Raw genomic sequence first — 25,270 nt, 5'->3', positions numbered from 1 at the left:
TCCAAACAGCAGCCGCAAATAATTACCAGTTCACACACTGTGTGGCTGTCATGCCAGCCATACTGTGCATGGAAATCAATGGTTAAAGGGAATCTGTCACTAGGTATATTCCACCTTAAATGAGGGCAGCATAAACTAGTGACAGAAATGCTGCACAGATCGGTGTATTACTTACATCATTCTGTTCAGCCATTCTCCTAATATGCAGAATAGGATTCTTCATGCACCCCTGCCCCCACCCTCCAGCTGCTGATTGACAATTGACTGCCTATACATAGCATGGATATATACCTGCCAATCTGCAGCTGGTGGGTGGAGTTTTCTTCTTCTCATGAATGTTGAGGACTACTGAGCTCATGCACATAATGGAGAGGACTACTTATTGTCCATGTTATTCAGTAAGATATCTTCGGATCAGCTGTACAGGACAATGTAAGTGATACATCATTCTGTTCAGCTTCTCTGTCACTAGTTTATGCTACTCTGCGATAGGACAGTATAATCCTGCTGACACAGTCTCTTATAGGGTATAAACCCACACACCGTATACGCAGCAAAAACGCAGCAGATGTGATGGTGAAGATTTGATGCTGTGTTCAGTTATTTAGATCTAATCTGCTGCGTATTTGCTGCGTATTTGCTGCATATCGCAGTAGTAAATACGCATATACGGTGTGTGGGTTTGTACCCTCAGTGATTTCCAGGCACACCCATACGGCTTTTAATAATGTTCCGATGGCTGATAATGCAGTATCGGCGGGAGGAACATGTTAAACAGCGGCTGTTGTTTGACACTGCAAACAACGGCCACTGTTTTACATAGTCTGAACATTTCCTTATAATTTATTGTGTTCTGTTCTTTTTATTGTTTACTTTTTCTGGTCATGTGATGGACTCATAACTCTGCTACATACACTATGCTTGAACAAGCCATGGAGACGTATCATATGACAAGGACAGAAGTGTATCCGCAGAAGGTAAACAATGAACGTTTCCATTCACATGAGATAAAAATTGTGAGGAAAATAATATTCTTCATACAGTGTATAAGCCCTACTTACAGTGACAGTAATATCCCTTTAAATAAACCATACACCATCACAGTAAAGCCAATGCAGCCTACAGTACACACATGTGATGCAATAAACATGCAAGCGAGTCATGTACTGTGAACAAACACTTACTGTATGGATTGGGGTATCACACAGAGCAACCCCAACATGCTGCTAAAAATCTACAGACTGAAACGATGTCCGAAAAGTGAATAGAAGGTGTGAGAAGAAATTGTGAACTTACAATGTTCCAATCTACATCATGGGTGTAACAAACCCTGATGGTGCCCAAAACATACCCCATTCACATCCCGGCCGGTAGATGATCTTTACCGCAGCTGAATTCGGATGCGGGTGCATCCGTACGCACCCGCATCCGACTTCCCTGCTGCTCACAATGGAGCGTGCGTCTGGAGCCGCACGCTCCATTGTGTGAACTGACAGGGTTTTCTGCGGTCGCCTTTTAGTGAATAGCAGCTGCAAAAACACTGACATGTGTATGCACTCTGGCCAGGATTCCTTACAAGGCAGCACTACGTAAGTTCCGTAGTAATCACAGCCGTTACAACGGCCGTGATTACTATGGAACTTACACTATGTAGTGGGAACATGGCCTAACAGTGTCAGCAGTTTGGAACATGAGTTACAGCTGACAGATTCCCTAGTATTTACAACGCGTACTAAATACACCCCATTAGGGTGATCCCATGTGCATAAGAAATTTTTTATGTAGATCTGTCACAAATGCACAACAGATTTTTGAGATTCATGGTGCGTCTCGCCCCTATAGGGAAGAATGATGCGTCCATTTGCAGGTAAATTCTGCAGCAGTTCAGACCCAAGTGGATTCAACCAAGGGGAGAGGCTTTTTGGCAGCTGCAGCTACATCTTCATCATTTATTTATTTTATTAATTTCACTTACTGAAACGCTGCCCCATTAACATGGCCGTTCTAGGTCCAGCCACGCAGCTACGCCCCGTTGAGGAACCAGAAATACATGTATGTAGGTTGTAGGCCGGGGGGGGGGGGGGGGGGGGGGGTCAAACTGTGGCTTCCCAGATGTTGCAAAAACTACAATGCCCATCATCAGGGCCAGCTCCAGGTTGGTCGAGAGAGCCTCAGCGGGCCCCTTTGTATAACAAATTATGTGGCATCATTGTTAAACGGTCTTTGGCTCTCAATTCTGCATAGGGGATCAGCAGTGTATTATATACTTATTATCCTTTTTCCTGTATGTGTATATGAGGGCACATATATATACCCACACTCATCCAGGAGGGGGATAATAAGTATATAATACACTGCTGATCCCCTACACAGAATGGAGAGATAGATACATTCATACAGGAGGGGGATAATAAGTATATAATACACTGCTGATCCCCTACACAGAATCGATATAAATACACATTCATACAGGAGGGTAATAAGTATATAATACACTGCTGATCCCCTACACAGAATCGAGAGATAGATACATTCATACAGGAGGGTAATAAGTATATAATACACTGCTGTATACCTACACAGAATGGATATATATACACACTCATACAAGAGGATAATAAGTATATAATACACTGCTGTATACCTACAGAGAATGGAGATATATATACACTCATACAGGAGGATAATAAGTATATAATACACTGCTGTATACCTACACAGAATGGATATATATACACACTCATACAAGAGGATAATAAGTATATAATACACTGTTGATCACCTTTTCCACCTGGGGCACACCTACCAAATAAAGTTTGACAAAATACCAAATAGAAACGTAATGCAGTAACTCACAGGTGACGTCTTCTTTGATCTGAGGCGATCACTCTCCGTTTCCTCTCCATCTGGCCCAGACCTCCATGATGATTTCTTCAAGCTAAAATTCATCTCTTCAGAACCTGTCAGACAAACATGTTAGGCTCTGCACATTTCCAGCAACTTCCTTCCCTTTTTCCCACCCATAGGCTCCTATACAGTAGTAACTCTGCTGTTTGGTGTCACGTGCAGTAAAGTAAGAAGGTATGTGGGTCCCGTAGGTAGGATCCTGTTCTGTGCCCCCAATATGGTAATAATGTCCCCATGCTGTGCCCTCCATATAGTAAAAATGCCCTCTGTCCCCAAAGTAATGTCCCCTGATGTGCCCCCATAGTAATGTCTCCTGCTGTGCCCCCATAGTAATGCCCCCTGCTCTGCCCCCATAGTAATGTCTGCTGCTGTGCCCCATAGTAATGCCCCCTGCTCTGCCCCCATAGTAATGCCCCCTGCTCTGCCCCATAGCAATGCCCCCTGCTCTGCCCCCATAGCAATGCCCCCTGCTCTGCCCCATAGCAATGCCCCCTGCTCTGCCCCCATAGCAATGCCCCCTGCTCTGCCCCCATAGCAATGCCCCCTGCTCTGTCCCCATAGTAATGCCCCCTGCTCTGCCCCCATAGTAATGCCCCCTGCTCTGCCCCCATAGTAATGCCCCCTGCTCTGCCCCCATAGTAATGCCCCCTGCTCTGCCCCCATAGTAATGCCCCCTGCTCTGTCCCCATAGTAATGCCCCCTGCTCTGCCCCCATAGCAATGCCCTCTGCTCTGCCCCCATAATAATGCCCCCTGCTCTGCCCCCATAGTAATGCCCCCTGCTCTGCCCCCATAGCAATGCCCCCTGCTCTGCCCCCATAGTAATGTCTGCTGCTGTGCCCCATAGTAATGCCCCCTGCTCTGCCCCCATAGTAATGCCCCCTGCTCTGCCCCATAGTAATGCCCCCTGCTCTGCCCCCATAGTAATGTCTGCTGCTGTGCCCCATAGTAATGCCCCCTGCTCTGCCCCCATAGTAATGCCCCCTGCTCTGCCCCATAGTAATGCCCCCTGCTCTGTCCCCATAGTAATGCCCCCTGCTCTGCCCCCATAGTAATGCCCCCTGCTCTGCCCCCATAGTAATGCCCCCTGCTCTGCCCCCATAGTAATGCCCCCTGCTCTGCCCCCATAGTAATGCCCCCTGCTCTGCCCCCATAGTAATGCCCCCTGCTCTGTCCCCATAGTAATGCCCCCTGCTCTGCCCCCATAGCAATGCCCTCTGCTCTGCCCCCATAATAATGCCCCCTGCTCTGCCCCCATAGTAATGCCCCCTGCTCTGCCCCCATAGCAATGCCCCCTGCTCTGCCCCCATAGCAATGCCCCCTGCTCTGCCCCCATAGCAATGCCCCCTGCTCTGCCCCATAGTAATGCCCCCTGCTCTGCCCCATAGTAATGCCCCCTGCTCTGCCCAATAGTAGATGTCCCCTGCTCTGCCCAATAGTAGATGTCCCCTGCTCTGCCCAATAGTAGATGTCCCCTGCTCTGCCCCCATAGTAATGTCTCCTGTTCCATAGTAGATGCCCCCTGCTCTCCCTCAACACCCAAAAAAATTAATAAAATCATACTTACCTAATCCGGCCGGGGAACAGGTCCTCTTCTCCCTCCTGTCTTCTCCCTTGTATGCGCCGCGGGGATGGATCTTTCAGCAGGCACAATGACGTCATTGCTCTGCACCTGCTGGGGAGATCACATCCACGCAGCGCTGTGGCGGGAGGCCCAGCCCAGGATGCCATACGGGTGGAGAGTAGCGTCCCTCCGCAACCCCCTCCGGGGGGGGGGGGGGGGGCTGGGGTTGGTTGATGTGGTGGGCGTCCGGTGGCTCACTGCTCGGGCAAGTAAGCCGAGTGCTGACAACGGCCCTGCCCATCATGCCTGGATGGCCAAAGCTTTAACGGAGGAGTCTGGCAAAAAAATTTTTATTAAAGTATTGTCTTGACCCCCAAAAGTTATACAAATCCCCAGTATACACTTATTACAGGAAATGGTTATGAAGTGCTCTTTTCCCTGCACCTACTACTGCATCATGACGTAAGCCCTGAGATGACAGGTCGGCGCTTGCTTCCCCCTCATTATCATGCGATGTAAAATGGCCTTTACATCAATAAACACATGACCCTAGTGTCATGTCACCTGTTTTCCCTCTTAGACCCCATTTGGTAAGTAACTAACCACTACATGCAGTAAACACCCCAATAGTCCAGGCATCACAACCGGCCCTTGGTATTACAGCTCATCTACATGACTTAAGTGTAATTAGGCTGCAATACCACACACATCCTGAGGACAGGGGTGGTGCTGTTTATGCAAAATAAAAATAAAAATTCTTTTTATATATATATATATATATATATATATATATATATATATATATATATATATGTGTGGTTTTTTTCTAATTCTGAATGGCTCCTTTAAATGTATATTTATGCTGAGATTTGGTAATAAAAAAAAATCTTCAATATAGAAATCATAAAAACCAGGCAGGGCAGAATTATAAATCTATTTAGATTTGAAATGCAAAATAATATTCAAATGCAAACATCAACCTAGAAGTTTTAGGTTAAAATTATATATTTTTTTTATTATTAATACTAATTGTATTAATTTCCATTCAGAAAGTATTTCTCTCCTTTTCTATGGTTCCTGTCTATGCCGTTTTACACTCCTTTCTTTCAATCCCATTGAAGCTTGGCGCAAAAACTATAGAAACTACAATTCCCGACATACCCGGCGCTTCAATGTCATGTGACGCAACCGGTGACTCTGCTCTAATGACTGACCTCACGCATCTGGGCGTGGCCAACGCGAGATACTACTCGCTGATTGGTTATCTGTCGCGTCGCTTACCATTGTCCCTTCCTAACCTCAATTGCAAATAACGATTTCACTTCCGGTTTCCGAGCTTGTGACCAGAAGGAGAAGTGACAGGAGGAAGTGGATGAGGAGTCACATGATCCCAGGCAGGGAGTGAGTGTGTCGGCGCCGGGGCAGCAGCTAGGGGAGGGCAGGCAGCACCGCGCTGTATATACCGGGAGGGGCTGTTACATAGAGTAGTATGGGAGCCGTCATATTGTAGCAGAGGGGGATACACATAGACTAATAACTTATTCTGCAGCTTCTGCCCAGGACACTGTATGAAGCAATAGATATTGGGGGGTGACAGACATCGCTGGTGTGTGACCCGGAGACCCTGCAGGAGAATACTCCCAGGATAACAGTCCCTGCTCGGGAAGACGTCTATTAGAAGCTGCAAGATACCTACAGGTAATGTGTGGCTGCATGAGCGGGAGTCACCCTGCTGTATTCCGGGGTGTCCGTCCGCCCGTATCCCGGGGTGTCTGTCCGCCCACCCGTATCCCGGGGTGTCTGTCCGTCTGCCCGTATCCCGTGGTGTCTGTCCGTCTGCCCGTATCCCGGGGTGCCCGTCCGCCCGTATCCCGGGGTGCCCATATGCCGGGGTGCCCGTCCGCCCGCATGCCGGGGTGCCCGTCCGCCCATATGCTGGGGTGCCCGTATGCCGGGGTGCCCGTCCGCCCGTATGCTGGGGTGCCCGTCCGTAGCCCAGCTTCTTGGGGTGTCCATCACCCAGGGTGTCTGCTGCCCAGGGTCTAAGGTCCCAGATCTAGTACTTTGCCCTAAATCCGCAACACCTTAAAAGGATTAGACCTGGTCATATTGGGACCGTAGACATCACTTCTATAATCCCTACATCAGGACCCATAGACATCACATATATTATCCCATAGACATCACATTTATCATCCCTGCATCACATATATTATCCTGTAGACATCACATATATCATCCCTGCATCACATATATTATCCTGTAGACACCACATATATCATCCCTGCATCACGTATATTATCCTGTAGACATCACATATATCATCCCTGCATCACGTATATTATCCTGTAGACATCACATATATCATCCCTGCATAACGTATATTATCCCATAGACACCTCATATATCATCCCTGTATCAGGACCCATAGACATCACATATATCATCCCTGCATCACGTATATTATCCCATAGACATCACATATATCATCCCTGCATCAGGACCCATAGACATCACATATATCATCCCTGCATCAGGACCCATAGACATTACATATATCATCCCTGCATCAGGACCCATAGACATTACATATATCATCCCTACAACAAGATCCATAGACATCACATATATCATCCCTGAATCAGGACCCATAGACATCACATATATCATCCCTGCATAGACATCACATATATTATTTTTATTTATTTATTTTCAAACAATATTTTATTGTTTGTTTGTTTTTGTTTTTTTAAAGCATAGATCCCTCAGAGGGAAAAGAACAATTTATTTTTAAAGTGTCCTTGATTCTAGAGCGCTATACAAGCATTAGGGGATGACAGAAACATTACAAAATCAGAACATGTTACATGAATAAGGTAAATGGCAGAGTGGTACATAGGGTGTGAAGACCCTGCCCGCGAGGGCTTACAATCTATAAGGGAGGGAGACACAAGGTAAGAGGCAGCCAGTGCGGTGCAGAGTTATTGTGGCTTGTAGCCTAGTATAAAGAGATGTTTTTGTCAGGTTGCTTTTGAAAGTCTTGATGGTGGATAAAAGCCAGATGTGTTGGGTTAGAGAGTTCCAGAGTATAGAAGCTTGGGCAGTATATTATCGGGGGCTCAGGATATATCATTTCTACATCAAGACCCATACACATTGCTTGTGTCATCCCTGCATCAAAACCTATGGACACCACATATATCATCCCTGCATCAAGACCCATAGACATCACGTATATCATTTCTGCATCAAGACCCATAGACATCACATAGATAATCCCTACATTAAGACCCATAGACATCATGTATGTCATCCCTGCATCACATAAATTATCCCATAGACATCACATATATCATCCCTGCATCACGTATATTATCCCATAGACATCACATATATCATCCCCGTATCAGGACCCATAGACACCACATATATAATCCCTACACCAAGACCCATAGACATCACATATATCATCCCTGCATCAGGACCCATAGACATCACATATGTAATCCCTGTATCACATATATTATCCCATATACATTACATATATTATCCCTGCATCACGTATATTATCCCATAGACATCACATATATCATCCCTGCATCACGACCCATAGACACCACATATATAATCCCTGTATTACATATATTATCCTATAGACATCACATATATAATCCCTGTATCAGGACCCATAGACACCACATATATAATACCTGTATCACATTTATTATCCCATAGACATTACATATATTATCCCTGTATCAGGACCCATAGACATCACATGTATTATCCTCCCATAGACATCACATATATTATCCCATAGACATCACATATATAATCCCTGTATCACATATATTATCCCATAGACATCTCATATATCATCTCTGCATCACGTATATTATCCCATAGACATCACATATATCATCCCTGCATCAAGACCCATAGACACCACATATATAATCCCTGTATCACATATATTATCCTATAGACATCACATATATAATCCCTGTATCAGGACCCATAGACATCACATATATAATACCTGTATCACATTTATTATCCCAAAGACATTACATATTTCATCACTGTATCAGGATCCATAGACACCACATATATAATCCCTACAACAAGACCCATAGACATCACATATATTATCCTATAGACATCACGTATATAATCCCTGTATCACATATATTATCCCATAGGCATCACATATATAATCCCTGTTTCACATATATTATCCTATAGACATCACATATATAATCCCTGTTTCACATATATTATCCTATAGACATCACATATATAATCCCTGTATCAGGACCCATAGACATCACATATATAATCCCTACAACAAGACCCATAGACATCACATATATTATCCCATAGACACCACATATATAATACCTGTATCACATATATTATCCCATAGACACCACATATATAATACCTGTATCACATTTATTATCCCATAGACATTACATATATTATCCCTGTATCAGGACCCATAGACATCACATACATAATCCCTACATCGACAGACACATATATCATCCCTACAACAAGACCCATAGACACTACTTACCTGATTCTCATACCCGTATTTTTACTGAGACGCATTTCATGACCTGACACCTATAGGTCACACATGTTTTTTTCCCCAAACTAATACTAGTATTTCAAAACTGAAACCCTGCACTTCCAGCTTGCGTGTATCCTTGTGACGTTACACCTGCCTTCTCCTCTCGAATACTGCTGCACCAATGAATGGGGCTGGTTCTGCGTCACATGCTCAGATTTGTACAGTATGAACCTACATTAATATTACCATCCCAGCATCAGGCCTGAAACATGTTGTGTATCCAGAACCCACCCCACATGTGCAGTCCCCATACACTACTAGATGACCAGTAGTCCTCTCTGGGTTTGGAGAACATATGACATAGACTGCTGGTACTTATTGTACACATGAAGCACTTTGCAGTTTTGTGAGTCGCCGTGGTCCCTCGGCCATATCTGCACTCTTCATGTGATTCCTGGTAGACGCTGAGCACCTGTAGCAGCTCAGTCTGGCCGCTCTCTACCCCTCCTGTGTGTACCCACGTGCCAAGCGTTTGCATATCTGCTTATTTATAGAACCGGTCGGAGCAGTTTGCACGCCGGATCCGGCACTGGCTCACTGTCATGTGCTCTTGTTCATGTAAAACCCTGAAAGTGAAAGTGTGAAGTGTCTCCTTACATGTATTTCCTCTTATACTCATTGCCGAAGGCAGGAAGCTGTGATCTGGGGGGCTCTAGTGCAGGGTCCGCACACCTACAAATGGTTCCTTTAAAACCACTGCAAATTATTTCCCTTAAAGGAATTCCCTGCCTAAAGAGACCCAGATAGCTATTCTTTGCAGATACCCTTATACACATGCATGCTCTCTGAGAGGGGGGTAACCTGCTGCTATATACGTCTGGCAGCAGTTTATCTCCTGTCAGAACAGAGGATGGGGAACTAAAATTCAGCATGGCCAATTCCCCCACCCCCACCCTGTGCACTCAGGATAGGAAGCGGAGATCAACGGTTAAGACATTTCCGTAAAGGATATGGCCTGTCCACATTATAGGGGATAAGAATTTGATTGGTGGGGGTCTGACCTTTGGGACCCCCACTGATCCCCACTCTGTGTTACTGTGTGTAAACTGCCTTTCCATTCAATCCAGAGGATAATTATACTCAATTATTATGTCTAATAGAAATCTCTGAGCCATACTAAAGATGTCTTGGATTACCATTAACTTTCTGAATTTAAAGTAAACTCGTCACAGTTTTTGACTTGCCAACTTTTTTTTTTTTTTGATTGTCGGTGGTTTGAGCGTTTAGACCCCAACCAATCACTAGAATGAGCCGGCAGAGAGAGAATTTCCCAATCCCGGCCTCCATCCCCTAATCCTTCTATCCTTGTTTTGTTGCCTTTATCTCCTAGTAGTACTGATATAATGGTAGCCCATTCTGCTGTGGTGGTGATCTATAAAAGTTCATTCTCGGCACTCACCATAATGCTTCATAATTTTTATTGTAGGACAAACTCCATCAAAAAAATATACAACGGCAACAGGACGTTTCGGCGTCAAGCCTTCCTCAACTTGACACCGAAACGTCCTGTTGCCGTTGTATATTTTTTTGATGGAATTTTTTTCTACAACAAAAATTATGAAGCATTTTGGTGAGTGCCGAGAATGAACTTTTATAATGTTGGAATTTTTTCTTACTGCGAGCACCACCCTAGACACAGAAGTTCCGTCTAAAAGATTTTTTCCATGGTGGTGATCTATGACATAATTGTCATCAGGATTTCTTCTCCTCGCACTATTGCCCACAGTGGGACCAGTTCTTTCTGATCCGTCCCTGGTGAACAATCTTCCTCTATGTGTGTTGGGTACAGAGCCATGTTTTTGCCTTGGTCTTTCTAGCATGCATCCTATAACTATTATGTTTTATTCTTTTCTCTGGGGACTGACATATTCTGCCTGTGTTCCATGTTACAGGATGTATGCCCGGGCGTTGTGCGTCTGTCTGGCTGCCATGTCGGTTGTGGCTGCTGAAGTCATCGAAGACTGTAAACTGAATAGCGAGAAGCTATCTTCCACTGAACAAGCCCTCCTCAAGAGACTGGCTCCATTAAAGCAAAAGAGGTAATTTATACACATGAGAAAAAAAAACAAGGAGATTGTCAATGTGTTGCAAAACTATAACTCCCATCATGCCTCAAAAGCCAGTGATGATGATCACAAAGAGCTGGTGAGAGAAGCCCTTAGATGGGTGCTTCTCCTGGCTCGTTCTAACAATCAGAGCCCAACTTCTCTGTTACCCCTTAGCCCTCGCTCTTCTTACTCAGATATGACACCAGGGTAGTCTTGCTGCTAAATAAAAATCTTGTTTTTCCTACTTGTTTATAAAAATCTTGTTTTTCCTACTGATTTTAGGTTTGAAACAACGTTCAATAACGGCCAAGACTCCTACACTTATACGTTTGTAATTTGTGGACACGTTCTCAATAGCAGCGTTAGCTCGAATGAAGGACTGCTGCAAAACGATACCAAAACCTCAAAGACCACCGTGGTTGGGCGCATCAACGACACTCACATCATCAATGGAAGTAAGACTTGCTGCCTGAGTGTGCTGCGGCTCGGGCTGGTGTAAAAGTGACAGAAGTCATACACCCCTGCCCGATTCTTCTCTTCTGCCATCTTTAGTGCCCAATCCCTGCTGATAAGCGCATCTCACGACAAACAGGTTTTGTTCCCTGTAGTTTAGGTATTAGGTGGCCTCACCTGTTACCAAATACATGAAACAGGAAGCTCTGGCTGTCCTAGCAGAAGTAGTCTGACAGTGGTGGTGATATGGCATAGCTGTGTGCTCCTGCATGAGCCTTTGTTACCAGCTAAAAGCTACATACAGCGGCCTTCAGTAAGCCACTTATATATAGCTTCCTGCCAGGAGACATGGGGAGAGGGAAGTAGATTTTGTCTGTCTTTGCTGATACTAAGAGGGGAGAAGACCTTGTCTGACCATTGGGGGAAAATGTGTGACATATAGTGAGTCAACATGGAGAAGGACCCATATACTTTAAAGTGTCACTGTCATTTAAAATTTTTTTGCAGAAATCAATATTACAGGCGATTTTAAGAAACTTTTATCATGAAAAAGCAGTTTGAAGCTTTCTCCCTGTCTTCATTGTTCTTTATGGAGAGGGGAGGGGTGGAGGGAGATAAGGCACCAAAACAGGACAACAAAGAGGTAATTTACAGCTACATCACCGGGCTATCTCCTCTGACATCAGCACAGACCTCTCTTAACTTTTTAATATCTGCTTTCACACAGTTCCCACTGTGTAATCCTTTGTTCTCTGCTGATGACTAATCTTCCTCCCCCTCTCCCCTCTCCATAGATTACACAGGGCTCTGCTGTTGTAAAACAGTCGAGATTTCCTGATGATGAGCAGTGGATGAGAGAGAGGAGGGGGTGGGGCCTGGGGAAAGTCTTTTTAAATGCAGATAATGGCATATTTGCCTAATAAACCCAATTACAAAGTTTCTTTAAATCGCTTGTACTTGATTTCTGCAAAAAAAAAAACAAAAAACAGAAATTACAGTGACACTTTAAGGGTGCGTTCACATGTACAGGATCCGAAGCAGATTTGATGCTTTGTCTGCGTATCCTGTACGTATGAAGCTACATTAAAGGGGAAACTACCCCCTATGTCCCTATAGCGCAGGGGGAGCTGAGGATGAAGGTAATTTTCTTATCTTCATCCTCAGTGCCATTATCATGTAGTTTGTATTTTAATCAATATGTAAATTACTCGGTTTGGCGCACTGGGAGCGGTACTACCACCCTCTTGTAATGAATATTCATCCAGCGCTCTGCCCCAGCATTCATTGGTGGATCGGTGCACTAAGGGTGGTAGTCCCGCCCTCCTAAGGTGACTATTACTATGACTATTACTTTTTAAATTAATAGGGGGCAATGCATCAGTGGAGACTCTTCAGTGAGTACTCCATTTGATTTTTTTTTGTCGCTGAGCTCAGGGAGCTGTATTTTGTGTGACTATTACTAGACAACATGTTTCAAGATGACGGAGGATCTCTTCATCAGGTGTAACGCATGCTTTACACCAGAAGCTATATCTGTGTGCACATGTATTGTATACACCCGTGTGTGGGAGTGCGAGGTCAGAGAGTAAAACATCTGAAAAAAGACATAAATGGCTAAAAAATAGGACATTATAGATCGGGGGTAGGGAACCTTGGCTCTCCAGCTGTTGAAAAACTACAACTCCCATCATGCTGTGACAGCCAAAGCTTTTAGTTATAGATGAACTATGATAAATACATTTTACATAATGATGTATGAAAAGCAGAATAATTACAGGAAGCGACACAAAAACCAGGTCGAGATAGTGTGATCATTGAGTCTATGTAATGTGACTGGATCCACACTGGGTGCATGGTCGTGGTCACAATAAAACACGATCAAGGGCTCATACAGGCGACATATTAATATATACAATATATATGAACTCAAATTGTATAACACACTGGCAGGGACATGGGGCTCTGATCAAAAGGATCGCTATAGGTCTTATATGAGGGGTGCAGTATAAGGGGCGCCATCATTTGATGATAACACTGTATGTTTATGAGAGTCAGAAAGCGGCATCACAAATTTAACATGGTTTCTGTATCCCACAGCGGACTGGATTCTCCTTACTTATGGAAGTGGAGAGAAGTACGACAGTCACTGCGGGTATGAGCCAAGGAAGGCGAAGGTCATGATATCCTGTAACAAGAATACACTTGGGGTATGACCTTAGTTAATAGGTCAGGAGTTTTTACTGTTACAAACATTCGCTCCCACTCATTGCCCAGTATAAACATCCGCCTCTTTGTTGACTGATCACATCCATGTATGTCATTATAGTTTATATTGGTTATTAGTAGAGATGAGCAAACCTGGAGCATGCTCGAGTCCATCCGAACCTGAACAATCGGCATTTGATTAGCGGTGGCTGCTGAACTTGGATAAAGCCCTAAGGCTATGTGGAAATCATGGATATAGTCATTGGCTGTATCCATGTTTTCCAGACAACCTTAGGGCTTTATCCAAGTTCAGCAGCCCCAGTTAATCAAATGCCGAATGTTCAGGTTCGGATGGACTCGAACCCGAACCCGGTTTGCTCATCTCTAGTTATTAGTTAACTAACTATTTAGACAGGAAGAGATCATACTGTCCCCAATCAAAAGGGTGAGGGTGGGAGAAACTTTTTAAAGGGGTTATCCAATCTAACAATAAAATGGCCACTTTCTCCCTGAGACAGCACCACTCTTGTCTCCAGTTCAGGTGTGGTTTGCAGTTAAGCTCCATTCACTTCAATGGAACTGATTTACAAAATTTACACCCAAACTGGATACAAGAGCGATGCTGTCTCTGGAAGAAAGTGGCAATGTTTTTGTAACGTTGGATAACCCCTTTAAAAGATTATACCCATCTGGGACACTTATGGCCCATGCACAAGATAACACAAGGCCCATGCGTACAATTAACCTTAATAAATACAACTCATAGACAAACAAGTGGTGTGAACTGGCCACACTGTTTTATTGTGGGGTTGTTATTAAAGCCATTCATCAATAACTTTATTAACCAATAAATAATTTGAAAATATATATATATTTATAAATATAATATATTTCATATACAGCCATCAACATAAATGCTGTCTACAGAGAAGGCCTCTGTGACTATAACCCCCAATAATAAATCATTGTGACAAAAGGAAAACTTTATTAATACAATGGTATAGGGGTCATTTTATTACATGCCATAACTGCCCCCTAGACACTGGCCCAACTTCTGGGCCCCTCTGGTCTTTCTGTGCTTGGGAACACAAAAATAGCCCGAAGCTGGAAGAGTTATGCAGTTTGTGTAACTCCCATTGACTTAAATGAGACTTGCACAAACAGCATAGCCCTCGAGCTGTGCGCTTTAGGCTAGGTTCACATGCGGATGCATTTGTGTGCATCTGTTTTTCCATTAACTTCCATTATAAAAAAAAAATGGATCAAAATGCATCAGTTTTTTTCAACGTACACAAAAATGTGGTTGACCATATTTTTACGTATGTTAAAAAAACAGGGTCGACCACATTTCCGTGTCCGCTAAAAAAAACTGATGCATTTTGATCCATTTTTTCAAGTCGATGGAAAAACAGATCAAAATGGATGCACACACATGCATCCATTTTTTGCAATAACATAAGAAAAAAATGTAGTGTGAACCCAGCTTTACATAACTCTGGGATTTACATAAACACGGCAGGTCATGGGCCTGCACCATGTGCACAACTCCCTTTAAAGTTTTCAACTACCCAACCACCTCTGGTGACCACAAACAGGTCAGGGTTCATGGAGCTCCTAAATCTAAAGACGGGTGGGGGTCCAAATGTGGAACCCACATCTAGGGGGCACTTTTAAGGTATATTATGTGGATATGACATAAGTGTCCCAGATAGGTATACCCCTTTAAATCTCTTACCCACTCTTCTAACTGAAATAACTCTGCTCAGCACGCCTCAATCTATACAGCAAAGCTGACAAGTGAGTTGCTGGAAACATAAGCCTGTTAACCATGCCCTAATGACCAGCACATGCTTTGGAAATTGATATAGGTCCTATTCCATGTTAAGGTGGACACCAATGTGAGCTATACCCTGCTACAAGGGACTGGCATATTATGGGTGGATGATGGGACATGAATGTTGGCTGCTGTAGATGCATTTGGTTGCTGTATTGTGTGATCCTTGTGTGACTGACTCCATTATATGGTGCTGATATTTCTATGTCTATTTCAGGATGGCTTCACGATGGTAAATGAAGAGAGAGATAAGGAGAACGAATGTTTCTACCTCTTTGAGATGGACAGTAGTGTTGCTTGTCCTATAGAAGAGTCTCATCTCAGTGTGGGCTCCATCCTGCTCATAGTGTGAGTTCTCTGATGAGCGATGGAAAATTTTTGTTGTTGCATTTCCTATATCTGGTTACTGTAGGCTTCTTGACCAAACCAAAGACTGACGCTCCTTGTACCACCATATCTGTCTCTAGACTGTGACCATGAGTCACGTTCCTTGATCACTATTATAAACGTTTCTATTTTTTCCACTTGCAGAGGGTGGTCTCTTTTCCCAGTACTGGTCCTATGTTGTATGTGATGGCTAATGGCTGAAAGATGTTGCTGCCACATTTCTTGGCAATTGGCCACTTCTCAGCTTGGGTCCTCTACGAAATATTGAGATGCAATAGTCCCCACAATGAATGGAGCGTTTTGCTGCACCTGTGTGGGTGGCCACTGCGGCCTTCTCTCCATTTCCCTCTATGGGGCTGGTAAACATTTCTGAGTTCAGTGCTTGGAAACCTTTGACTGCCTCATAGCAAATGAGACGCAAGCGTGGTGAGCCCTTCATTCATTGTGGATGAGGTCTTGTAGCTATGTATTTATGGAGTCCGCACTTACCTTGTCTTCATTGTATTAGATTTGCTGTACTAGTTGGAGTTTACATTATCGGTGGATTCCTGTACCAGAGGTTCGTTGTGGGGGCTAAGGGCATGGAGCAGTTTCCGAACATCACCTTCTGGAGAGAGCTGGGCAACCTAGTCGCAGTGAGTACTGGAAATATACTAGACCCCGGTAACCTCGGCCACGACATACAAATTGGGAAGCTGCTCCCTTATCAGCCCTCCGTACATCTCCTACATCTCTTCTGAAGTGCATGCGTATGGGGAAGTAAGAAATGTGCTGGGAGGTTTTGCAAAGAATTGATCAACTCAGATGCTTATGACATGTTACATAGCTCCGTCATCCCTATAGGCCTTCACTATCTTCATACTCCTCCTCGCTGCTTTTATGTTGAGGAAAAATGGGGAAGTTGGGACATTTATGGCCGTCACACATTTATGCCCCGTGGATAGGTAATATATGTTCTTAGTGGGAATACCCCTTACAAAGGGAATCTGTCAGCTCTGTTTCCTGCCCTTAGCTGCAGACACTATTAGGGTATGGTAATAGAGCTGACAGATCCCCTTTGAAGGTTACCTGTCATGATGTCGCCTTCGTTTTTCAGAGGGAACTTTGGATATAGGTTGGTTCTATGATCAAACCCTATTGGATAAAAACAGGGCTTGTGCACTGAACTGACCCAGCGTGGTCAGATCCATAGTTACCCAAACTTCCAGCAGCAGCAGCAGCTATGTGCAGCTAACGAATAAGGAAACATCATGACAGGGTACCCTTTAAAGGTGTACTCCACCAAAAAAAAAAAACTTTCAAATCAGCTGTGCTAGAAAGTCATTTTTAGATTTTTTTTCTCTGGAGTACCCCTTTAAGCAAATGGTGTCAGGTACAATACAGCTACAACCATCCATAAGCAAGAGGGGTGCTGCCATATTAAAACGGTATTTCAATATCAGGTAGAAAACAAAATGCTGCAGAAGCACATAGAATAGCTTACCTATCTACCCCAGTTATGAAGTAACCAGAAATCTATTTGTTTTATGAGTATGTAGTCCTGTTTACCTACCATGTCCTCTCACTACTTTCTGAATAAGCTGTTGCTCTGTACAATGATGCCCAGAATGCTTAGCTTTTCCTCAGCGCTTTATCACAGTTTTTCCATCCTGCCTACTGCACGTCTACCATTTCCCTGCCCAGTGCTGTTTCAGAACATTTCAGTACACTGTTCACCTGCTGTATACATTTCCTGTCTGCTCCTCTGCTTGCGACATTGCCCAGCACAAAACCGCGTGCTGTAAGCCCAACTCATTCTTCTCTAAATATTCCAATAAATTTATATGTATTTGTATGTGATGGGGGAGATGGTGATGTAGGTTGTAGGGGCTGATTGAGCTGGTGACATCAGTTGAGGGGGGGGCAAGAGACAAGACTCTAGAGTAAGTTATATATCTTGGGGTGACTGAATCTAGTCTGTAGTAGATCCCATGATATAATGCTGTGCCATATCTGTGCTCTTCATCACTTTCCACTTCCACTTGTCCTTATGAACATGTCAGGATATCTCACTACTTTCCATTGGATTACTGGCCCTGATTTTTTTTTTTTTTCCTTCCAGGACGGTTGTGATTTTGTATGTCGGTCCCAACCCCGATCTTCCGAAACTGCCTACCGAGGTGTCGGCGATGATCAACTTGGAGAAGAACCTGAAGAGAGAGATGACCACCTACTACCTATGTGATACCATTCCTGACATCTTTATGAAAATTAGTCATTGGAAGAAGCTCCTATCTTCCGCCACACTCTTCCCCCCCCCCCGCTGCTTAGAAAATCCTTTGTTTCCTAATGCTCTTCTGCTGCAGTTGGGGGTCTCCGTCCCCATAACCCTTCTGTGGTGTAACCCTATATTGGGCAGCCACCTCCTGTGCTTTGTACTGGGAGCATAGCCAGATACATGATGTCTTCTCCTGTACTAGCACTATATGGGTGCAGGCTGTAAACCAAGAAGCAAACTCAGGATAAGCCAGGAAATTGATAGAAGAGACCTAGAGGCCTTTGGAAGGCCTGTTCTTGGACCATGTCTTACCACTGTGTGGACAGACACATGAGCACTCTGAGAACCACCATAGTCCTCTGTCAGATGGACTATTGGGCAGAATAGCATAATTCACACCATTGTATAAGATATATAATAATCTTGTATATGGCCACTCGCATAGCGTCACCAAAATCAGAGCCACAGAAGTACTTGAACTCTTTTGTACACACTGGAAACACACAAACCCGTGCAGTTCTTCTGTACGCTTCACCACCATTGGGTTTATGTGAAACTTAGTGCAGCATCTGAATCACTTTCCACTCTCTTGCTTCGCTTTTTCCCTCTTAATATTTTTCCAAATATCGGTTTGGGGGTATTTACCTTTTTATGGGTGTTTATATCTTGTGTGACTTATTGGCAAATTCTGTTTTTTTTTTTTTTTGTTTTCAGTTTTTTTAACAAAAGAATTAAAAAGTGAAAAAAAAACTAAACAAACCAATGGGTTGTATTTCTTTAGTCATCCATTGTGTATTTCGGCGATATAATTCTTACGCTGGGCATACAGGTTAGATGGTTGGCTGACTCCTATCTAATGTATTATCTGCTAAAAGGTGCTATCCAGAATATATAAAAATAAGACTCTGCTAGGGTTATATAATAACAAAATACAGCATGCCCTTGCATGTTTTATCCTTGAAAAGCTGTTTTAGCCGTCATTGCTACCTTTGATACAGCGGCTTTTAGAAGCCTATAGAGTGGCGAGTAGGTAGAAAGACACTTAGGCCGCATTCACACGGAAATACCCTCCCCAGGGCAGCATTTGTGATAAGATGCTGGGAGCAAGGTAACATCCTTGTTCTGTACGGAACATGTGAATGCGGCCCTTAATTTGCTATATCTCACACAGATGCTGAATGTCCTCAGTTCTGAGGATGCTGTAGAGCTATAGGGGAGCTGGATTCCCTCTTTGTGTGTATGGGAGATATCATAGCAGCCTAATTCAGGGACAACAGGGAATTAGAGCTGAAACCTGCAAGAAGACAAAATTAGTAAAACGCCATATATAAAAAAAAAAAACAGAAAAAGTGCTATTTCTCCTTTATACAAACCAGCTTATTCTGGAAAGCCACCTGAAATTGCAAACAAAAAAAACACTATAGTTGGACTCATCTTTAAGTCTTTTTGAAGCACTGGTGCGCAGTGGTGTATATATTCAGGGAAAAGTGACATGAACTAATACAGATCGGCTTATGTATAATACGGTACACAATAGCAACGCATTGATAAAATATAATGGAAACGTATTGTGTCACTGGCATCTACATAGGATGGAAATAATCAGCTGAAGAGTTATGAAAAATCAGGTATTGTTATATTGCAGGTGGTGGACCAGGTGTACACTAGTTATTTTTAAGCTGATTTACAGAATCTGTTAATTGTATGATCTCACCTTTTCTGTATACATTCTGCTGCTGAAGTGTTCAGTGACAGGGTAACAACTAAGGACCTGTTCACATCACAGGAGAACCACTGACATATACTCTACCCCCCCCCCCCCCCAATGGCTTTAGCAAATCCAGTTAGAAAGGTGTAAAGTGGGATAAATTGCCTGTTTAGAGCAGGAAGCCCTAATGGTATAGCTATCCTTATATAGGATAGATACATCACCAGAGCTTTCCTTGAGCAAAGTTATTCACCACTCTGGAGGAAGAGAAGAGTAGAGATGATCAAAAATCGTAGGTTCGATCGAACGCGAACATTCTTGAACCTTCCGCATTTGATTCCCGATGCCTACCCGATCCGTGGGGAAGGAGGAGCGTGCCCGGGGACCGCCTGGAATTCCAGGCGGTTCCCGGGCACGCTCCTCCATCCGCATGGACCGGCAAGGCATCAGTAATCTAATGCGGCATGCTAGAGAATGTTCGAGTTCGATCAAACCTACGATTTTCCGATGTTTGATCAAGCCTAGAGAAGAGGACAGTCACCCTGCTGGCTGTCAGCTGTACCACAGAGAGGAGAGAAGTTCCTACGTTTCTGCCTTGGTGATCTCCAGTGATTAGTTTCCATAATGGACAGTGATGTTAACCCCCTCCCGTCGCTGCACAGTAAATTAACATTGCTGCAGCAACACTAATTTACGATCCAGGATGGCGCAAGAGCTGCGCCTGTGTCATCCACGGCAGGTCCCGGCCATTAGTGATAGCCGTGAACCCGCTGCAACTCTCAGCACCGGAGCCGTGCTCCGATGCTGAGGGTTAACCCTATAGATACTGCGGTCAGCAAGACTGCAACATCTATAGAGCTCCTGACAGAATTCTCCCTCCGCTGCCCATGGGGCCTCTGCAAAGTGATCGCAAAGCCCTGATGGTAGCTATGGAAACCGGAAGCCTCACGCTTCCAGTTTCCTGGCTACGGAGACTGGCAGGGGGAGGGAAGGCTGGGCGCGCACCTGTGAGCTCTGCCCCCTCCCTTCTCTCCCCTGCCGCTGTGACAAGATTGTAGCAGGGGGCAGACACTGGGACATCAGCTTATGGGATCATTATGATCCCATAAGCTGATGTCCTAAAATGACCTGGGCATTGAGGAATGAATGACCCCAGGACATAAAAGGGTTAATACAGCTTTCTGAGATATCCATGAAGCAGATGTCTGTCCCAGATGCTGTACATTGCCACTTATCATCTATAGGCTCATGTGGCATCTGTAGGCAAACCTGCCAGTGATAAGCGAACTTACTGAATGTTCAGGTTGGTCCAAACCCGAACACTCTGTATTTGACTCCCAGTGGCTGGTGAAGTTGGATGCAGTCTTTTATTTATGTGCATGTATGTTAGATATATGATAGGTACCATGTATCTTCTCACCCTGTCTTTGCTTTCAGAATGTAGAAAAATGCTTTTATTTTCTGGTACAAAGTGTCCAAAAGGCTTTCCTAAGATCCTGAAGTGGTGAGGGCTGTAATGTCTTCTCACTCCCCCTCCCATCCCTGACAGCTGGAAGCTGAGCCCTGACTGTCAGGAATGGGAGATTAAGGAGGTGTTATATACCCTCAGCAATTCAGACTTTGGAAAGCTTATTTGCCCCAGAAAATAAAAACATTTTCTATGTTATGGAAGCGCAGACAGGTAGAGCAAGGAGTCCACAAACACAATGTACCAACAGCACTTGATTAGAAGGAGTAACAAAAACAACAAAGCCGAAATGTTGCATGGTTCGGTGAATAAAGTAGCCACGGGTTGACACTACTTGGATGCTGTCTCTGCATTACTTTCTTTAGGCAGCGCAAGGAGACACATGGTACCTTTCATATAACAGTCAGCAGTCAACACACCAAAGGGTGAAAATTATTCTGTTCACACCAAGTAAAGAAGGCCTTCCACACGTGATGGTAGATCCGAGCTGACTGAGGCTTACGGGCCTTAAGCATGGTTTGGATGACTGATTCCGAGAACCTACGAAACCTCAATACCGCGGCTTCAACAGCCATACCGTTAAACTCAGCTGAGGTAAATTGGGGTGGAATATTGGCCCTTGTGAAAGGAGGTCGGCCCGCAGGGGAAGACGCCAGGGGGCGTCGGCCAGGTGGTGCACTACTTCGGCATACCAGGACCAGCGCGCCCAGTCTGGAGCGACAAGAATAGCGGGAACGCCGAGTGCCTTGATGAGCTTCAGGACTCGTGGGAGAATAGGCAGAGGAGGAAAGGAGTAAACCAGGGAGAACTGCTCTTATGGGGTCACCAAGGCATCCACCACGAAAGCGCGAGGATCCCGGGCTCGAGTCACATAGGTGTGGAGTTTGTGGTTCAGCCTGGAGGTGAAGAGATCCACGTCTGGGAATCCCCACCGATTTGAAGAAACACCCCGGGATGAAGAGCCCATTCGCCGTGATCCAGTCTTTCGCGGCTGAGATAGTCCGCCGCCCAATTGTCCACCCTGGGAACGTGGACTGGCGAGAGAGCTGGAACAAAACGCTCCGCCCAATGGAGAATGTGAGCGGCGTTCAGATCAGCAACGGCGGTGATGTTGTCGGTCTAAACACGGACCAGGAAACCCCTCAGGAGATCGGTCCACTGAGACAGGGTGAGGAAGATGGCCTGGAGCTCCAGGATATTGATGTGAATCCTCCATCGGTGACCAAGAGCCCTGAGCCGTGTGGCTCCCGAAGACAGCCCCCCACCCGGACAGGCTGGCATCCGTAGAGATGACCAGCCAATTGAGGGGGAGAAACGAGCGGCCGAGAAGGACCACCGGAGACGTCAACCACCAAAGAAGCTCCCTGCGAACAGCAGGGGACAGGAGGATCTTCTTGTGGAGAGACAGAGGGGACCTGTCCCACTGAGAATCGCTCGCTGCAGAGGGCACGAGTGAAACTGAGCAAAAGGGGATCGCCTCGAAAGAGGAGACCATCTTTCCCAGGACTCGCATGCAAAGGCGAATCGAAACAGGGGGCACCCGAGCGGAGCAGAGTGACTGCCGAGCGCGGGGAGGCAACTTTGTTGGGAGGAAGGAGGATGCGGGCCGTCTCGGTGTTGAATAGCATCTCGAGAAACTCCATAGAGCGGGAGGGAAGTAGGGAAGATTTTTGGTAATTGATCACCCAACCTAAATTGGTCTGGAGATCGAGTGTGATCTGGAGACTGGACAAAGTGTCCCGTTTGGATCGACCCTTTACCAAGAGGTCGTCCAGGTATGGCAGGACAGCCACCCCCTTTGACCGAAGCAGAGCCATCAAAGGTGCAAGGATCTTGGTAAAGACCTGAGGCGCCGTGGCGAGTCCGAAGGGCAGGGCAACGAACTGGAAATGTCCAGAACCGACGGCGAAACGTAGGAAACGTTGATGACTGGCTGCGATGGGAACATGCAGATAGGTGTCGCGGATGTCTATAGATGCAAAAAATTTGTCCAGCTCTAGAGACGCGACCACCGACTGCAAGGATTCCATGTGGAACCGCCTAAGGCAAACAAGCGCTCGGAGGGAGGAACTGGGACCACAACTCCTTGAGCTAGGAGATTCTGAACCGCTCGGAAAGCCGTGTCGAAGAGCGTGGGAGATTTGATGGAAAAAAGCGAGGAGTTGGAATGCACAAAACTCGATTTTGTATCCTGAGGACACCACCTCCCGAACCCACACATCGGACACATGGGCGAGCCAAATCTCCTTGAAGGAGAGCAGACGACCCCCTACTTGAGGGAGAGACCCGAGTGGGGAAGGACCCTCAGGAAGAAGACTTGGGGGCAGGACCCTTAGACGGACGAGAACGGGGCTGCCAGGAGGGGCGGGGTTTGAAGGAGGGCTTCCTAGAAGGAGGGCTGAGGGCGCCGGGACCGGTTTCGAGGAAGCAAGGAGCTCTTCCCCCCCCCCCCCCCCCCCCCGTAGCGTCCGAGATTATTTTATCCAGCCACTCCCCAAAAAGTTTTCTGCAAAAGGGAAGAGAAGTCAGAGCCTTCTTGGAGGTGGCGTCAGCTGACCAGCATTTCAACCAGACAGAGCGTCGGATGGCTACAGAGTTAGCCAGGGCCCGCGCAAACAAACGAGCAGCTTCCTGAGAAGCGTCGCACAAGTATTTGGACGCATGTAGAATCTGTGAGGCCAGAGACAGGAGATCCTCACGCGGGGTGTCCAGGGAGAGGTCATGGACTAACTGCCTGGCCCAAGAGGAACAAGCCTTGCTGACCCAGGATGCAGCAAAGGTAGGACGAAGGGCCGAACCAGCTGCAACAAAGACAGACTTCGAAAAAGCGTTGATTTTCTTGTCCACTGGGTCAGCGAGTGAAGCACCATCTGCCAGAGGCAGAGTAGTTGACTTGGAAAGTCGAGAAACCAGAATGTAGTGACCAAGTCAGGGGAGAAGGGAAACAAAGCCTCGGCGCGCTTAGAGGATGGAATCCGCCGGTCAGAGTGATTCCACTCCTTGGCTAGGAGATCCTCAAAATCCTTATGGCTGGGAAAAACCAATGGCTGTCGCTTATGGCGTCTGAAGGAAACCTCACTCTTGGAGGTAGAAGGGGACTCTTCCTAAATATGTAAGGTGTCCCGCACTGCACGGATCAAGGCTTGCACTGCAAAGGCCAGCTGATCCTCCCTGTCAGACTCTGAAGCAGAGTCAGAGGGGCCCCCCGAGGTGGCGGAGAGGGGTCGCTGGGAAGCGGAACCGCCTGCAGTGGATCTGGGAGGAGAAAGGTCTGAGGAACACCTAGAGGGTAACCGTGAGACAGAGAGTCTAGGTCTCTTATGAGACCGTCTGGAAGGGGAGTCAGGAGATACCCTGGAGGGTCCTGCTGCTGGAGGCGCCTGGGAGGGCAACCACTCAATGGCATGGATCATGACCTGCGACAGCTTAGAGAGGTCACCGATCGCCTGGGACAGGGATCTAGTCCACTCAGGAGAGGCTACATCTGAACCTGGAGAGGGGCCTCCTGGGAAGTTGCACCAGGGTTAAGGCATAGCAGGCAGAGGGAACCAGGCTGACCACAGGGGAATTTCTTATTGCAACGAGCACACGCAAAGTGTGTCGCCACAGCCGCGGGAGCGAGCTGCCTAGGGGGGTCGTCCCGGAGACCAGACATGGTAGCTAGGGCTGTTAGCCTGGGGAGTGGAGGAGGGGAATATCACCCACTGGGTGAGCGGAGGAGGGGAATGTCACCCACTGGGTGAGCCTACCAGACCCTGGAGCTGCTGCCGCACTGGATGCTGGGGCTGGTGCACGCTGGAGCTG

At 45.8% G+C, this 25,270-nt stretch overlaps 1 protein-coding gene across 1 annotated transcript; it reads left to right on the top strand.

Moving 5' to 3' along the window:
* Nucleotides 1-5,772: 5,772 nt before the first annotated feature.
* Nucleotides 5,773-19,001, top strand: M6PR (mannose-6-phosphate receptor, cation dependent). Its single transcript, XM_069980157.1, has 8 exons — nucleotides 5,773-5,871; nucleotides 6,020-6,168; nucleotides 10,999-11,145; nucleotides 11,437-11,609; nucleotides 13,705-13,814; nucleotides 15,864-15,994; nucleotides 16,542-16,668; nucleotides 18,135-19,001. The coding sequence occupies exons 3-8, from the start codon at nucleotides 11,000-11,002 to the stop codon at nucleotides 18,255-18,257; spliced, it is 810 nt and encodes a 269-aa protein (XP_069836258.1). The 5' UTR covers nucleotides 5,773-5,871; nucleotides 6,020-6,168; nucleotide 10,999; the 3' UTR covers nucleotides 18,258-19,001.
* The last annotated feature ends 6,269 nt before the right edge of the window (nucleotides 19,002-25,270 follow it).

Source organism: Dendropsophus ebraccatus, chromosome 8 (assembly GCF_027789765.1).
Source record: "Dendropsophus ebraccatus isolate aDenEbr1 chromosome 8, aDenEbr1.pat, whole genome shotgun sequence".
In the NCBI taxonomy this organism is placed as follows: Eukaryota; Metazoa; Chordata; class Amphibia; order Anura; family Hylidae; genus Dendropsophus; species Dendropsophus ebraccatus.
The sequence above is the reverse complement of the archived record's forward strand: the minus strand, read 5'-3'. Positions and strand labels throughout refer to the sequence as shown.